Here is a 17,483-nt window from a genome sequence, read left to right on the forward strand (position 1 = left end):
AGAGTTTTGTGTGTTTTGTGTTGTGTTTTGACAGGCTAGAGAGAGAGAGAGAGAGAGAGACACACACATCTGGAGATCGGTGGTGAAGCTCACCCTCAATGCCAGGACGTGAATGAACGCGAGCACCACCTCTCTCTCTGTGCGTGTGTGTGTGTGTGGTGTGTGTGTGTGTGTGTGTGTGTGTCTGCATGACTGTGGAATCCGTCCCCCTGCAAGTCCACACCACCACGTCTGATGTCTGCTGCGCTTTGCGGAGAGAGCCTTGAGTAAATGGCCACCGCTGTCTCAGCCACAGACCAGGGAGGCACAACAACAACATCAACAACAACAACATGGTAAGTCTGGGTGTGTGTCTGTCTGCTTGTGATTCGGGCGGCTTGCAGACCAATCCATCGGGCGTGCATTGAGTTGCGAAGTCAATCCAATCTGCAGGGGGCTGGGCAGCGTCTGTGGGGGGGAGAGGAAGGAGTTGTGGACAGTTCAGGTTGAGACAACATCCCCCCTTCCCCCCTTCCCTCCCTCTCCCTCCCTCCCCTTCCCCCTCCTCCCTCCCTCCCTCCCCCCCCTTCTCCCTCCCCTACCCCTTCCATCCCTCCCCCTACCTTCCCCTTTCCCCCTCCCTCCCTCTTCCCCCTCTCCCTCCCTCCCCATCCCCCCTCCCTCCCCATCCCCCTCCCTCCCCCTTCTCCCTCCATCCCCCTTCTCCCTCCCCTCCTTCTCCCCCCTTTCCCCTCCCTTCCATCCCTCCCCTCCCCTTTCCCCCTCCCTCCCTCTTCTCCCTCCCTCTTCTCCCTCCACCTTTCCCCTCCTCCCTCCCCTTCCACCCCCTTCTCCCTCCCCCCTTCTCCCTCCCCTTCACCCTCCCCCTCCCTCCCTCCCCTTCCACCCCCTTCTCCCTCCCCCTTCCCCCTCCATCCCTCCCCCCTCCTTCACCCCCTCCCTCCCCTTCTCCCTCCCCTCCCCCTTCAAACCCCGTCCCTCCCTCCCTCCCCCTTCAAACCCCCGTCCCTCCCTCCTCCTTCCCCCCCCTTCCCCCTCCTTCCCTCCTTCCCCCCCCTTCCCACTCCCTCTCCCAATCAGCAATAAAACACACAGGGTTTATAACAAGGGTTTTCTCGTTTATTATATTCCTTACACAGGGTTCACAAGGGATAGGACCAGATTTAGGCCATTCGGCCCATTGGGTCTACCCCACCATTCAATCATAGCTGATCTATCTTTCCCTCCCAACCCCATTCTCCTGCCTTCTCCCCGTAACTCCTGACACCCATACTAATCAAGAATCTTATCAAACTCCACCATAAAAATATCCACTGACTTGGCCTCCACTGCCGTCTGTGGCAATGAATTCCACAGATTCACCACCCTCTGGCTGAAGAAATTCCTCCTCATCTCCTTTCTAAAGGTACGCCCTTTAATTCTGTGCCCTCTGGTCCTAGACTCTCCCACTAGTGGAAACATCCTCTCCACATCCACTCTATCCAGGCCTTTCACAATTCTGTAAGTTTCAACGAGGTCCCCCCTCATAGAGTTGCCAACTTTCTCACTCCCAAATAAGGGACAAGATGACATCACCGCCCTGTGGCCCGCCTGACCTCACCCAGCCAGCGGCCACCTGCTCCCGCTCCAACAATGGCGGCCTCCCGGGCCCGGGAGGCGGGTTGCTAGGCAACCTCCATTAGGCGACGCCCGGGCCTGCAGTGTCCGGGCTTACAGCGTCCGGGCCTACAGTGTCCGGGCCTACAGCATCCGGGCCTACAGCGCCCCCGGGCCTAATACGGGACAAGGGCGGTCCCGTACAGGACTAACCGATTCAGCCCAAAATACGGGATGTCCCGGCTAATACGGGACAGTTGGCAACCCTACCTCCTCATTACAGCTTGGTTTGGAACTGCTCTGCTCAAGACCACAAGACATTGCAGAGAGTTGTAGATGTCGCCCATTGGCATCACACAGACCAGACTTGCAGCAACAGGGAACAGCAGTTGCTGGCTGGTTTACACAAGGAACAGCGGATGCTGGTTTCCACAAAGGGACACTAAGTGGCTGCACAGGTGGCGCAGTGGTAGAGTTGCTGCATTACAGCGCTTACAGCTCCAGAGACCCGGGTTCGATCCCGACTACGGGTGCTGTCTGTACGGAGTTTGTACGTTCTCCTCGTGACCTGCGTGGGTTTTCTCCGAGATGTTCGGTTTCCTCCCGCACTCACAGGTATGTAGGTAAATTGGCTTGGTAAATGTAAAAATTGTCCTTCGTGTGTGTAGGATAGTGTTAATATCGCTGGTCGGCACGGACCCGTTGGACCGAAGGGCCTGTTTCCGTGCTTTGTATCTCTGGTCTAAATGGTGTCTCAATAGGACTCCCCCCTCATCTCCAGTCTATCATCAATGCAAACACATCGCACAATGAAGATTTCATCATCTTTGATTGCTGATGTTGTTTAGGTTGCTGCATGAGATATCCAGGTTTTTGTGCAAACTGTGTTACATAATGGGAATTGTTTTGTTAATTCCCCAGTCTTCATGGACCGACAGAACCACTTACACAGGAGGCCATTTCTGACTGCCTCACAGATCTCTTTATTAAGTATTACGTTTATTGTTAGGACGGGTGTCGAGGGTTACGGGGAGAAGGCAGGAAAATGGGATTAGGAGGCAGAAATCAGCCCATGATTGAATGGCGGAGTAGAGCTCGGTGGGCCGAATGGCCTAATTCTACTCCTATAACTTGGGGAAGCAGATTCACTGAAGGCTCCTAGTATCGTTTGATGTCTGGGTAAGTAGAATGGAGATGAGGAGGAATTTCTTTAGCCAGAGGGTGGTGAATCTGTGGAATTCACAGATGCCACAGAAGGGCGGCACGGTGGCGCAGAGGTAGAGTCGCTACCTCACGGCGCCAGAGACCCGGGTTCCATCCTGACTATGGAGTTTGTACGTTCTCCCCGTGCCTTGCATGGGTTTTCCTCCGGATTCCTCCCACGCTCCAACGACGTACAGGCTAATTGGCTTGGTTATGATTGTAAATTGTCCCTAGTGTGTGTAGGATAGTGTTAACATGCGGGGATCGCTGGTCGGCGCGGACTCGGTGGGCCGAATGGCCTGTTTCCACCTGAGCTGGATAGAGCTCTTAAGGATAGCGGAGTCAGGGGGTATGGGGAGAAGGCAGGAACGGGGTACTGATTGAGAATGATCAGCCATGATCACATTGAATGGCGGTGCTGGTTCGAAGGGCCGAATGGCCTCCTCCTCCTGCACCTATTGTCTATTGTCTATATCTAAACTAAACTGAGTTGAAATCTGGAGTGTAGTATAAGTTGTGGGAGCAGAATTAGACCGTTCGGCCCATCGAGTCCCACTCCGCCATTCAATCGTGGCTGATCTATCTCAACCCCATTCTCCTGCCTTCTCCCCGTAACCCCGGACAACCGGGAACATCTCAAAACACAGGCTTTTTGCCACCGGAGGTTATTTCATAACAACAAGGTATGGGGAACATTTCACTGTGGTCCCACTAGGCTAAACAGCACCAGGAATTGATAGTGGGCTCTCTTCTGCTTGCCAAGATCAAGGTTTTTTATTAAGTTCCTCCTAAAAAATCTTGTCTCATCATTTGGCTTCCTCTTCCCCCCCACCCCCCCCCCCCCCCCCCCCCCCCACTCTCCCCCGTGAACTTTAGGTGCATGTGAATCAAGCTGAGACTAGCAATTGAAACTATGTGAAGTTCTGCCCTACTTCCTGTTTGTCAGGGGAAATGTGAACAGCCTGATTGTAACCACAAGTTCACAAGTTTTAGGAGTGGAGTTAGGCCATTCGGCCCATCGAGTCCTCTCCGCCATTCGATCGTGGCTGATCTCAGCCTCCCAATCCCATTTTCCTGCCTTCTCCCTATAACCCTTGACCCACCCCCGTTCTAATCAAGAATTTGTTTTATCTCTGCCTTAAAAATATCCACGACTTGGCCTCCACAGCCCTCTGTGGCAATGAGTTCCACGGGTTAACTACCCTCTGACTAAAGAAGTTCCTCCTAACCTCCTTTCTAAAAGGGCGTCCTTTAATCCTGAGGCTGTGCCCTCTGGTCCTAGACTCTCCCACTAGTGGAAACATCCTCCCCACATCCACTCTATCAATGCCTCACGTATAGTCTTTCCGCTGAAGATAGATGCAAAATGCTGGAGTAACTCAGCGGGCCAGGCAGCATCTCTGGAGCAAAAGAACAGGTGACATTTCCGGTCGAGACCCAGCTTCAGCCTGAGAGTCAGGGGTGGGGGGGGGGAGAGAAACTAGAGGCATGAAAATGTTCAGAATAAATTCCGAGCCGGCACCCATGACCAAGGAAAGGTGGAGCCCACAATGGTCCATTGTTGGCTGTGGAAGAGGTGATAACGAAGGGATATATGGTTGCGATCGGTGGTACTAGCAGGACGACTAGGGTGGAGGAGGGATGGAGAGAGAGAGAGAGGGGATTGCAGGGGTTACTTGAAGTTAGAGAAGTCAATGTTCATACCGCTGGGGTGTGAGCTGCCCAAGCGAAATATGAGGTTGTAGTGAGTCCAGACGAGTGGTTTTATCTGAATCCTTTATTAGTATCAAACCCGTAACAAACGCGACAGACTTCTTCCTGGACAAACACTACTTCACTTACTAATCTAATCTCCAATCTGGTTTGGCGCCAAGCATTTAAATACCCCGCGCTTCCTTACCCCGTGACCGTAATCCAATCCGAGGGTTCTATTACCTGGCCAATCCCTATGTCCCTACATGACCCCCCCCCAGAACCCTCGAAACCATACCTCACGGGCGGCCGAACATCCCGCCCAGAACGTGTACGGATAGGGGAAACCGATACCCCCAGTGTGACAGGAGGCGGGGGGGACGCCGCCGCTGGAGGCGATGGGAGGTTCACCGGAGCGGCGGGTGCAGGTGACGTGGGGCACTTGATGAACAACGGCAGCCCGGGACCAACCATAGGCGGCGGAGGCCCAAAAGGTGGTAAACTGGGCGCCACTGACGGGACCAGTCGAGCAGCCACAGGCCGGCCCCGGCGCGGCGGCTGAGCCACCGACACGGGGAGGTCCTGGTCTAAATGGGCCGGCTTGAGACGGGACACTGAAACCAGCTCCTGACGATTTCCTACCTGCAAGGTGAAGGTTACAGTCCCTCTTTTGAGCACCTGGAACGGGCCCTGGTAAACCGGCTGCAGAGGGGGACGGTGGCAATCTTTCAGAAGAAACACGAAATCACAGCTCCGCAATTCCGAAGGAACGTGAACTGCTGTGCTTCCGTGACTAGAGGTGGGGACTGGAGCCAGAGAACCCACCCGTTCCCGGAGGGAGCCCAAGACTGACGTGACGGATGGCGGCAAGGCGGGAGTGGAAGGGAGAATATCGCCCGGCACCCGCAGGGGCGAACCGTAGACGAGCTCGGCCGAAGATGTGCCCAGTTCCGCCCGCGGGGCCGTACGGATGCCGAGGAGGACCCAAGGCAGCTGGTCAGCCCAATCGTAGCCAGTCAGGCGAGCACAGAGGGACGCCTTCAGCTGCCGATGGAAACGCTCAACCATCCCGTTGGCTTGGGGATGATAGGCGGTGGTCTGCTGTAATCAAGCACCATACAGCTGCGCCAGCGCGGCCCAGAGACACGAGGTGAACTGGGCTCCCTGATCTGTAGTAATGATAGCCGGGACCCCGAAACGAGCCACCCAATGCAACGCCAGGGCCCGTGCACAGGAGGCCGCCGAGGTGTCCGACAACGGGAGCGCCTCCGGCCAACGAGTGAACCGATCAACCACCGTCAGTAGATGAGTGTAACCCCTAGAATAGGGCAATGGACCCACCAAATCCACATGGATGTGGAAAAAATGGGCGGGGGGAACCTCAAATGTCTGGTGCGGGGGCTGGACATGACGATGGACTTTGGAGGTCTGGCACGGAATGCAGGCACGTGCCCAGGCTGCCACCTGCTTCCGCAGGCCATGCCAGACAAACCGGTCGGCCACCATGGCTGAAGTCGCCCTGATGGACGGATGTGCCAGGCCATGAATGGCCTCAAAAACCTTACGCCGCAGAGCGGCCGGCACCACCGGGCGAGGGCGTGGGAGAGTAACGTCGCACCACAACTTGATACCTGTGGGGCCACACGCCACCTGCTCTAAACGCAGTCCCGAGGTTGTGGAGGCGTACACCGCGGCAGTTCCTTCCAGGCGCTGAGCCTCCGCTAGCTCCTGGAAATCCACATGGTCACCAACCACGGCTACGGAGGGAATGGCCGGCCGGGACAGGGCATCAGCAACGGCATTCAGCCTACCCGCAATATGACGGACATCGGTCGTGAACTCCGAAATGAGGGTTAGGTGCCGCTGCTGGCGAGCCGACCACGGATCAGAAACCTTAGCAAAAGCGAATGTCAAAGGTTTGTGATCCTATTACCTACCGCCTTATGACATAACTCAGCGGGTCAGGCAGCATCTCCGGAGAAAAAGGATGGGTGACGTTTGGGGTCGGGAACTTTCTGCAGAACGATTTTTATACTGACACAAGGTCTAAGAATATTCTCCACTGCAGTGGAAATGTAACGCTTCTATGTTTCCATTAGAACAGCATTGTCAAAACCAAGACTGCTAATTTAAAGAACATCTTATTGTGGATTTACTGAACCTATCACTAAACCTTTACTTAACCGATCACTAGCTCTTGAAAAACTCTTTGTGTCTTCCTCCAAATTTTACTAAACGATACGATACGATGTCCCAGGAGGGTAAATTGATCTGCCAACTGTCATAATTCTTAAGGGGTTGGACAGGCTGGATGCAGGAAGATTGTTCCCGATGTTGGGGAAGTCCAGAACAAGGGGTCACAGTTTAAGGATAAGGGGGAAGTCTTTTAGGACCGAGATGAGAACGTTTTTTTTCACACAGAGAGTGGTGAATCTGTGGAATTCTCTGCCACGGAAGGTAGTTGAGGCCAGTTCATTGGCTATATTTAAGAGGGAGTTAGATGTGGCCCTTGTGGCTAAAGGGATCAGGGGGTATGGAGAGAAGGCAGGTACGGGATACTGAGTTGGATGATCAGCCATGATCATATTGAATGGCGGTGCGTACAGGCTCGAAGGGCCGATTAACCTCCAGACCCGCACGTCTTTGGGAAATGGGAGAAAACCGGAGCGCCCGGAGGAATCCCACACGGTCTGAGGGGGAGCGTGCAAACTCCACACAGACAGCACCCGAGGTCAGGATCGAACCCGGGTCTCTGGCGCTGTGAGACAGCGGCTCTACCCGCTGTGCCACTGTGATTTCTGATGCAAGGTTATTGACCTGAAACATTAACTCTGTGGTTCTCTCCACAAACACTTGGGGAATATTTCCAGATCTTTCTGTTTTATTTCATTTTAGTTTTCCAGCACTGGAAAATCACGAGAGGAATAGATCGGGTAGACGCACAGAGTCTCTTGCCCAGAGTAGGGGAATCGAGGACTGGAGGTCATGGGTTTAAGGTGAAGGGGAAAAGACGTAATGGGGGTAACTTTTTCACACAAAGGGTGGTGGGTGTATGGAACGAGCTGCCAGAGGAGGTAGTTGAGGCTGGGACTATCCCAACGTTTAAGAAACAGTTATACAGGTACGTGGATAGGACAGGTTTGGAGGGATATTGACCAAATGCAGGCAGGTGGGACTAGGGTAGCTGGGATACGTCGGCCGGTGAGGGCAAGTTGGGCCGAGGGGCTTGTTTCCACGCTGTATCACTCTATGACACTGATGTGCTCTGACTTTGATGACTGAGAAAAAACATGATTGTTTTTTCAGCTTATAAAATCATGGGATTTATCACATGCTGACACAGTTACCAACCCCTAGCCTGGAGCCCAAAATGAAAGACTCTCGAAAGCCGGCTTGCTTCTGTCTAAGCAATCTTGCAGAATAGTTGAACGAGGAACAGGTTCCAACTTGCGTCGTGCAGGGAGGAGATTATGCAGATGCTGATTTACGGACAAAATGCTGGAGCAACTCAGCGGGACAGGCAGCATCTCTGGAGAGAAGGAATGGGTGACGCTTCGGGTCGAGACCCTTCTTCGGACTGAAGAAGCGTGGGGGGACCCCCGAGAAGAGAAGGGGGTCGAACAATGGATAATGGGGACCTGGCGTGGGCGGACCTCCGTGAGAGGGGGAGGGGAAACAAAGGGGGAACTGACACGGCGGAGGGGGGGGGGGATTTGTAACTTTGTCAGCGCCCTTTATGTGGCGTCTATTTGCATACCTTGGCAAGGTATGCAAGCAAAGAATTTCACTGTTACTTGCATTCAATTCAATTCAAACTTTTTCACACAGGTTGGTGCCGATATGGTAGTGGGTAGAGACGGGTATATCCATGCCATTTAGATTTAGATTTTTATAGATTTAGAGATACAGCGCAGAAACAGGCCCTTCGGCCCACTGGGTCCGCGCCGCCCAGCGATCCCCGCACACTAACACTATCCTACACCCACTAGGGACAGTTTTTACATTTGCCCAGCCAATTAACCTACAAACCTGTACGTCTTTGGAGTGTGGGAAGAAACCGAAGATCTCGGAGAAAACCCACGCAGGTCACGGGGAGAACGTACAAACTCCGTACAGACGGCGCCCGTAGTCAGGATCGAACCTGAGTCTCCGGCGCTGCATTCGCTGTAAGAAAGCAACTCTACCGCTGTGCCACCGTGCCACCGCCTTTAAAAGACACTTGGAGAAGGTACATGGATGGGAGAGGCGTGGCGGGGATGTGGGATAGGTAGTGGCAAGTGGGACGAGCTCAGTTAAGCAGCTTAGTCGGTACGGACAAGTTGGGCTGAAGGGCCTGTTTCTCTGCAGACGGACACGGAAAGCTCGAGTAACTCAGCGGGTCGGACAGCATCTCTGGAGAAAACCAAGGGTCACCGTTTAAGAATTCCAGAACCAGGGGTCACAGTTTAAGAATAGGAGGTCGGCCATTTAGAACTGAGATGAGGACGTTTTTTTTCCACCCAGAGAGTTGTGAATCTGTGGAATTCTCTGCCACAGGAGGCCAATTCACTGGATGTTTTCAAGAGAGAGTTAGATTTAGCTCTTAGAGCCAACGGAATCAAGGGGTATGGGGGAAAAAGCAGGAACGGGGTAATGATTGAGAATGATCAGCCATGATCATATTGAATGGCGGTGCTGGCTCAAAGGGCCGAATGGCCTACTCCTGCACCTATTGTCTATTGAATGGCGGTGTTGGCTCGTAGGGCCGAATGGCCTCCTCCTGCACTTATTTTTCTATGATTCTAAAAGGAACAGGTGACGTTTCGGGTCGAGACCCCGGTCTCCATGCTGTGTAACTTTACGACGTTTGCTTTTTGAAACTTACACAGTCGGATGGATTATTTGAGTGATAATTTTTAATTCCAACGGATTCTGGGCGCCCCGTGACCGAAGGTCACCAACTCGTGATGAAGGTTTATGGACTGCATGAGGAAAGGGAATGTGAAATTAGAAAGGAATTTGATTCTGTGGAATGAGTTGGAATCTGGCCCAGTTCTCAAGGGCAGCATTCAAGAAGGGTGAGAAAGGCCCCATTTTAAAGATTTTCATGACTTCTACCGTGCTGTCGTTTATATATCAGGCTTACAAATGGAATTCCTTCCATTAGCTAGGGTACTGTCCGATTCACCTCTACCCCATTACCAGGGTTGCCAACTTCCTCACTCCCAAATACAGGACAATGGGTGACGTCACCGCCCCGCGCCCCACATGACCCCACCCAGCCAGCGGCCACGTGCTCCCGCTCCACCAATGGGAATTGTGGGCCGAAGGGCCTGTTCCTGTGCTGTACCCGCTCTCTGTTCAATAGTGGTGTATTTATAATTGAAGTGATTAACCTCGAGTCTTGAGGTTTACCAGATGACCTGCGTGGATTAGACAGTATTAGCTGGATTAGACTGTGGGCGGAAACCGGAGCACCCGGAGAAAACCCACGTGGTCACAGGGAGAATGGGCGTGGATATTTATGGGCGGTCACGGTGGCGCAGCGGTAGAGTTGCTGCCTTACAGCGAATGCAGCGCCGGAGACCCGTCTGTACGGAGGTCGTAGGTTCTCCCCGTGACCTGCGTGGGTTTTCTACGAGATCTTCCGTTTCCTCCCACACTCCAAAGACGTACAAGTTTGCAGGCTAATTGTCATGGTAAAATATAAAAATTGTCCCTAGTGTGTGTGTAGGATAGCGTTAGTGTGCGGGGATCGCTGGTCGGCGCGGACCCGGTGGACCGAAAGGGCCTGTTTCGGCGCTGTATCTCTAAACTAAACTAAAGAACATGAAAACTCCGTACAGACACCACCCGTGGTCAGGATCGAACCCGGGTCTCTGGCGCCGTAAGGCAGCAACTCTACCGCTGCGCCACCGTGCCGCCCAAAGAGGATTTAGACGGGCACATTGATGTGCAAGGAATAGATGGATATGGATCATATGTCGGCAGAGGACATTAGTTGACTTGGCTTCATGTACGGCATGGGAATTATGGGCCGATGGGCCTGTTCTTGTGCTGTACTGCTCTCTGTTCAATAGTAGTGTGTCTATTATATTACTAAAACTCTCATCTTGTATATTAGTTTGTTCCCGAAATACAGCCAAAACGCTACACGATAGCGCAACAATTTTAGGCCCACTTTACTCACCGTTGACCTGCGGTTCAAATGTTTGTTATATTTTAATAAACTTTAATAAATGACTTTTTAATCTTTAATAAATCGCTCACACTTGCCCTGCCCGTCAGCCATGCCTGCGGCGCAGTAATACCTCTATGTTCGACGTCACAATGGAACCAACGGGTCCGTGCCTGCGCTGTTGGGGCCCGTTGACCTAATATGTACGTAAGATGGCCGCCGGGTCCGCGCCTATGCAGTTGGGGCCCGTTGATCAACTACTTACGTAAGATGGCCGCCGGCTCCGTGCCCGCGCAGTTGGGGCCCATTGATCTAATACTTACATAAGATGGCCGCCGGGTCCTCGCCTGCGCAGTTGGGGCCCGTTGACCTAATACTTACGTAAGACTGCAGTTGTACAGGGCCCTAGTGAGACCGCACCTGGAGTACTGTGTGCAGTTTTGGTCTCCAAATTTGAGGAAGGATATTCTTGCTATTGAGGGCGTGCAGCGTAGGTTTACTAGGTTAATTCCCGGAATGGCAGGACTGTCATATGTTGAAAGACTGGAGCGGCTAGGCTTGTATACACTGGAATTTAGGATGAGAGGGAATATTATCAAAACGTATGAGATTATTAAGGGGTTGGACACGTTAGAGGCAGGAAACATGTTCCCAATGTTGGGGGAGTCCAGAACAAGGGGCCACACAGTTTAAGAATAAGGGGTAGGCCATTTAGAACGGAGATGAGGAACAACTTTTTCAGTCAGAGAGTTGTGAATCTGTGGAATTCTCTGCCTCAGAAGGCAGTGGAGGCCAATTCTCTGAATGCATTCAAGAGAGAGCTGGATAGAGCTGTTAAGGATCGCGGAGTCGGGGGGTATGGGGAGAAGGCAGGAACCGGGGTACTGATTGAGAATGATCAGCCATGATCACATTGAATGGCGGTGCTGGCTCGAAGGGCCGAATGGCCTCCTCCTGCACCTATTGTCTATTGTCTAAGATGGCCGCCGGATCCGCGCGTGCGCATTTAGGGGAGGGTTGCCATTTCGATATCGCCATTTTGAGATCGCCATTTGATTGCAACGGGTCGGCAGTTGGGCGAGGGTTGCTGGGCCCTCAGGAGAGGTTTGGACCCAACGAGTCCACGCCCGTCTAGTTTATAATTGAAGTTAGTAGTGGTACAGTTATCAGCATGTATACATTTGCATCTGACCTTCCTCCTTTCATTTTCCTCTTTTCCTTCAGGTGCAGTTACTTTTTCCTTTATGATTCTTCAAAAGTTGAGGAGGAGGGTGATCCAACGAGTGCCGGCATCTATTATTTTTATCCGTCACAGGTGAGGTTGCTTATTCATATTTTGGGGGGAACAGGATTATTTGGAGGGAAAGGGAGAGGCTGATTTTTATGTAAACGTTAAAAAAATGCCAAACTGCATTGGTCAGTCAGGTCGTGGTCTGGTGTGTTATGTTGTTGAGATTTGTATTGGAAGGCTACCATACAGGTCTTCATATCATATCATATCTATACAGCGCGGAAACAGGCCTTTTCGGCCCACCAACTCCGCGCCGCCCAGCGATCCCCGCACACAAACATTATTAACACTATCCTACACACTAGGGACAATTTTTACATTTATCCAGCCAATTTACCTACATACCTGTACGTCTTTCGAGTGTGGGAGGAAACCGAAGATCTCGGAGAAAACCCACGCAGGTCACGGGGAGAACGTACAAACTCCTTACAGTGCAGCACCCGTAGTCAGGATCGAACCTGAGTCTCCGGCGCTGCATTCGCTGTAAAGCAGCAACTCTACCGCTGCGCTACCGTGCCGTCTTGGTGAAAGACTTTGTTAAGGTCCATGTACATAGAGTGTCTGGTTTAGAGATACAGCACGGAAACTGGCCCTTTGGCCCACCGAGTCCACTCCGACCAGCGATCCCCACACATTAACACTGTCCTATGCTAGGGATAATTTTCCACATTTATATCAAGCTAATTAAACTACAAACCTCTATGTCTTTAGAGTTTAGTTTAGAGATACAGCGCGGAAACAGGCCCTTCGGCCCTCCGAGTCCGCTCCGACCAGCGATCCCCGCACATCAACACTACCCTACGCACGCTAGGGACAACCTCCAAACCTGCACGCCTTTGGAGTGTGGGAGGAAACCGGAGCACCCGGAGAAAACCCACGTGGTCACAGGGAGAACGTCGAAATTCCATACAGGCAGCGCCCGTAGTCAGGATGGAACCTGGGTCTCTGGTGCTGTAAGGCAGCAGCTCTACCACCTCGCCACTTTAGTGCCGCCCTTTAGTTCAGTGTAGAGATGCAGCATAGAAACAGGTCCTTTAGATCACTCTCACCATCGATCACCCGTTCACACCAGTTCTATGTTTATCCCACTTTCGCATCCACTGCCCACACACTGGGGGCGGTTTACAGAGGTCCAATTAACCTACAAGCCCGCACGTCTTTGGGATGTGGGAGGAAACCGGAGCACCGGAACTAAAATTCCCGGAATGGCGGGACTGTCATATGTTGAAAGACTGGAGCGACTAGGCTTGCACACACTGGAATTTAGAAGGATGAGAGGGGATCTTATCGAAACGTATAAGATTATTAAGGGGTTGGACACGTTAGAGGCAGGAAACATGTTCCCAATGTTGGGGGAGTCCAGAACAAGGGGCCAAAGTTTAAGAATAAGGGGTAGGCCATTTAGAACGGAGATGAGGAAAAACGTTTTCAGTCAGAGAGTTGTGAATCTGTGGAATTCACTGCCTCAGAAGGCAGTGGAGGCCAATTCCCTGAATGCATTCAAGAGAGAGCTAGATGGAGCTCTTAAGGATAGCGGAGTCAGGGGGTATGGGGAGAAGGCAGGAACGGGGTACTGATTGAGAATGATTAGCCATGATCACGGTGAATGGCGTTGCTGGCTCGAAGGGCCGAATGGCCTCCTCCTGCACCTATTGTCTACCAAGAGATCCACAAAAACCCGCCATCAAATGTCCCGTCATCCCAGAGCACCGACCGCCATGAAACAAGACAAAATACCGGTCCCTGCACCATCAACTCGCTGAATTTCAATAAACGTTGCTACCAATATTTCCCTTTGCCCTATTGTCACCCGGAGGAAACCCACACGGTCACGGGGAGAGCGTGCAAACTCCGTGCAGACAGCACCCGCGGTCCGGGTGGTGAGGCAACAACTCTACCGCTGTGCCACCGTGCCTGCCGCCCTGTGTGGCAACCCGAGATTGCTACGTAAATGTACAGGTGCCCCCTCACCTCACCATGCTTCGGCGTACGCTATTCTCGGTCTAGGATGGGTTTATCGGAACGTTACCCCCATTGTAGGTCGAGGGGCCGCCTGTGATTTTGTTTATCCCCCCCCCCCCCCCCGTCTCTCGAGCAGGTCACCCTTGATCAACAGGAATTGCTGTGCGGGCAGGTGGCTGGTGTGGTGTGCTGTGTTACTGAGATCTCGGGAAGGCCACCCTCGCTAATCCGCCTGCGGAAGCTGAAGTTTGCCATCCAAGTGTCGGGAGAGTATCTTTGGGTACGTACGATATAACTTTGCTGGTCGTCAGAGATGTCCTCATTCTTCAGGAAACGGGGCTTCCCCTCTTCCATTGTAGATGAGGCTCTCACTAGGGTCTCTTCTACATCCCGCAGCTCCGCTCTTGCTCCCCCTCCCCCCGTTCGTAACAAGGACAGAATCCCCCTCGTTCTCACCTTCCACCCCACCAGCCAGCGGATCCAACAAATCATCCGCCGACATTTCCGTCACCTACAACGGGACCCCACCACTGGCCACATCTTCCCATCCCCTCCCCTTTCTGCGTTCTGCAGAGACCGTTCCCTCCGTAACTCCCTGGTCCACTCGTCCCTTCCTACCCAAACCACCCCATCCCCAGGCACTTTCCCCTGCAACCGCAGGAGATGCAACACCTGTCCCTTTACCTCCCCCCTCAACTCCATCCAAGGACCCAAATAGTCTTTCCAGGTGAGACAGAGGTTCACCTGCACCTCCTCCAACCTCATCTGTTGTATCCGCTGTTCCAGATGTCTACATCGGCGAGACCAAACACAGGTTCGGCGATCGTTTCGCTCAACACCTTCGCTCAGTCCGCCTTAACCAACCTGATCTCCCGGTGGCTGAGCACTTCAACTCCCCCTCCCACTCCCAGTCTGACCTTTCTGTCATGGGCCTCCTCCAGTGCCATAGTGAGGCCCACTGGAAATTGGAGGAACAGAACCTCATATTTTGCTTGGGCAGCTTGCAGCCCAGTGGTATGAACATTGACTTCTCCAACTTTAGATAGTTCCTCTGTCCCTCTCTTCCCCTCCCCCTTCCCAGATCTCCCACTGTGTTCCTGTCTCTACCTATATCCTTCCTTTGTCGTCGTCCCTGACATCAGTCTGAAGAAGGGTCTCGACTCGAAACGTTGCCCATTCCTTCTCTCCTGAGATGCTGCCTGTCCCGCTGAGTTACTCCAGCATTTTGTAATTAAATATATACATGTCTTCTGTGCTCCATCAAAGGCTCTTGGATGTGGCATAGATGTCCCCGATGTGAGCTGCAAGCACGCTCTGGATCATCTTATAGGCGTCTTTACATTTTACAATGGAGCCAGCAAGCATATATACAAGGTAATGCTTTACATTTGTATCCCAGTTTAAAATGTCTACACAACGTTAAAGATGCAGCACGGAGAGAGGCCCATCGGCCCATCGAGTCCACGCTAACCCATTGATCACCCGTACACTTAGCACTGTCCTACACACGAGTGACAATTTACAGAAGCCAAACAAGCTACAAACCTGCGGGTCTTTGGGATAGACAATAGGTGCAGGAGTAGGCCATTCGGCCCTTCGAGCCAGCACCGCCATTCAATGTGATCATGGCTGATCATTCTCAATCAGTACCCTGTTCCTGCCTTCTCCCCATACCCCCTGACTCCGCTATCCTTAAGAGCTCTATCTAGCTCTCTCTTGAATGCATTCAGAGAATTGGCCTCCACTGCCTTCTGAGGTAGACAATTCCACAGATTTACAACTCTCTGACTGAAAAAGTTTTTCCTCATCTCCGTTCTAAATGGCCTACCCCTTATTCTTAAACTGTAGCCCCTGATTCTGGACATGTCCCCCAACATTGGGAACATGTTTCCTGCCTCTAACGTGTCCAACCCCTTAATAATCTCATATGTTTCGATAAGATCCCCTCTCATCCTTCTAAATTCCAGTGTATACAAGCCCAGCCGCTCCAGTCTTTCAACATATGACAGTCCCGCCATTCCAGGAATTAACCTAGTAAACCTACGCTGCAATCCCTGCACGGGATGTGGCAGGAAACCAGGAGCACCTGGCAAAAACCCACTGGGGAAAAACGTACAAACTCCTAACAGACAGCACCCGTAGTCAGGATCGAAACCGGGTCTCTGGCGCTGTGAGGCAGCAACTCTAGCGCTGCGCCACCGTGCCACCTGCCCGCAAGACAATATTTATATTGCAGTGATTAATTTGTTGCAGCGGTACCCAGAAACATGAGTTTCGCAGCGGTAGAGTTGCTGCCTCACAGCGATGGAGACGCAGGTTCGATCCTGACTACGGGTGCTGTCTGTACGGAGTTTGTACGTTCCCCCCGTGACCTGCGAGGGTTTTCTCCAGATTCTCTGGTTTCCTGCCAAACTCCAAAGACGTGCAGTTTGTAAGTTAATTGGTAAAACTGTAAATTGTCCCTAGAGTGTGTAGGATAGTGTTAGTTTGGGGGGGTGATCGCTGGTCAGCACGGACTCAGTGGACCGAAGGGCCTGTTTCCGCGCTGTATCTCTATAAACTAAACTCAACTAAAAGATAATTTAGAGTCATAGAGTTATACAGTGATACAGCGTGGAAACAGGCCCTTCGGCCCAACTTGCCCACACCGGCCAACATGTCCCAGCTACAGTCGTCCCACCTACCTGTGCTTGGTCCATATCCCTCCAAACCTGTCCTATCCATGTACTTGTCTAACTGTTTCTTGAACGGTGGGATAGTCCCAGCCTCAACTACCTCATCTGGCAGCTCGTTCCGTACACCCACCGCCCTATGTGTGAAATTTATTGTCACACTAGACCAAGTTGGTCCAAAACCTCTCCTGCATTGGTGCAGCACCCTCTCCTTCCCCTCCCCTCCCCCCCCTCCCCTCCCCCCCTCCCCCTACCCCCCCCCATCCACCCTTCCCCTCCCCCACCACTCCATCACCCGTAACCCCTCCCTCCTTCCCTCTCCCCTCTCACCCCTCCCCATCCTCCTACCTCCCTTACCCTCCCTCCCCCCACTCTATCCCCCTCAACCCCCCTCATCCTCCCTCCTCTCCCCCCTCCCTCCACCCCTCCCCCCTCCCTCCCTAGGAGATAGATTTAAACTTTAAAATGTGAATAACTATAAAAATATAACACCGGTTTCAATGGAACCTCTTCCATCAGCACCAAAGGGACGACATTGATGTACCCAGATGCAGAGAAATGATTTGTTGTTGCATGCGATCCGGTAAAATCATACTTTGCACGTTCTCCCCGTGACCGCGTTAGTTTGCATCGGCTGCCCCAGGTTCCTCAGGAGGAATCTCGTCTCCTCTCACCTAAGCTACTCCAGTCCTCTGGTTCTCGTCGTTAACTGTAAATGGATCGATTGCAATCGTGCGTTGCCTTTCTGCTGATTGGTTAGCACGCAACAGAAAGCCTTTCACCGTACCTCGGTACACGTGACCGTAAACTAAACTGAAACTAAATGAAGGCCGCTACCTCAGTGATTTGTCCCACGTTCAGTTAGATTAGAAACCTCGCTTTCAGAGAGAGACGCAAAAATGCTGGAGTA

The 17,483-nt window shown here is 52.4% G+C and overlaps 1 protein-coding gene across 2 annotated transcripts in view; it reads left to right on the top strand.

Annotated features, from left to right (window-relative positions):
• The first annotated feature begins 26 nt into the window (after positions 1 to 26).
• The window catches only part of hps4 (HPS4 biogenesis of lysosomal organelles complex 3 subunit 2), a 52,482-nt gene continuing 35,025 nt past the window's right edge, over positions 27 to 17,483 (top strand). For both annotated transcript variants that reach the window (XM_078421558.1, XM_078421556.1), the window contains exons 1-4: positions 27 to 335; positions 11,873 to 11,963; positions 14,038 to 14,181; positions 15,168 to 15,275. In XM_078421558.1, coding sequence (XP_078277684.1) covers positions 271 to 335; positions 11,873 to 11,963; positions 14,038 to 14,181; positions 15,168 to 15,275 — 408 coding nt within the window. In that variant the 5' untranslated portion in view covers positions 27 to 270. The remainder of the gene's footprint in view (positions 336 to 11,872; positions 11,964 to 14,037; positions 14,182 to 15,167; positions 15,276 to 17,483) is intronic.

Source organism: Rhinoraja longicauda, chromosome 25 (assembly GCF_053455715.1).
Source record: "Rhinoraja longicauda isolate Sanriku21f chromosome 25, sRhiLon1.1, whole genome shotgun sequence".
NCBI lineage: Eukaryota > Metazoa > Chordata > Chondrichthyes > Rajiformes > Arhynchobatidae > Rhinoraja > Rhinoraja longicauda.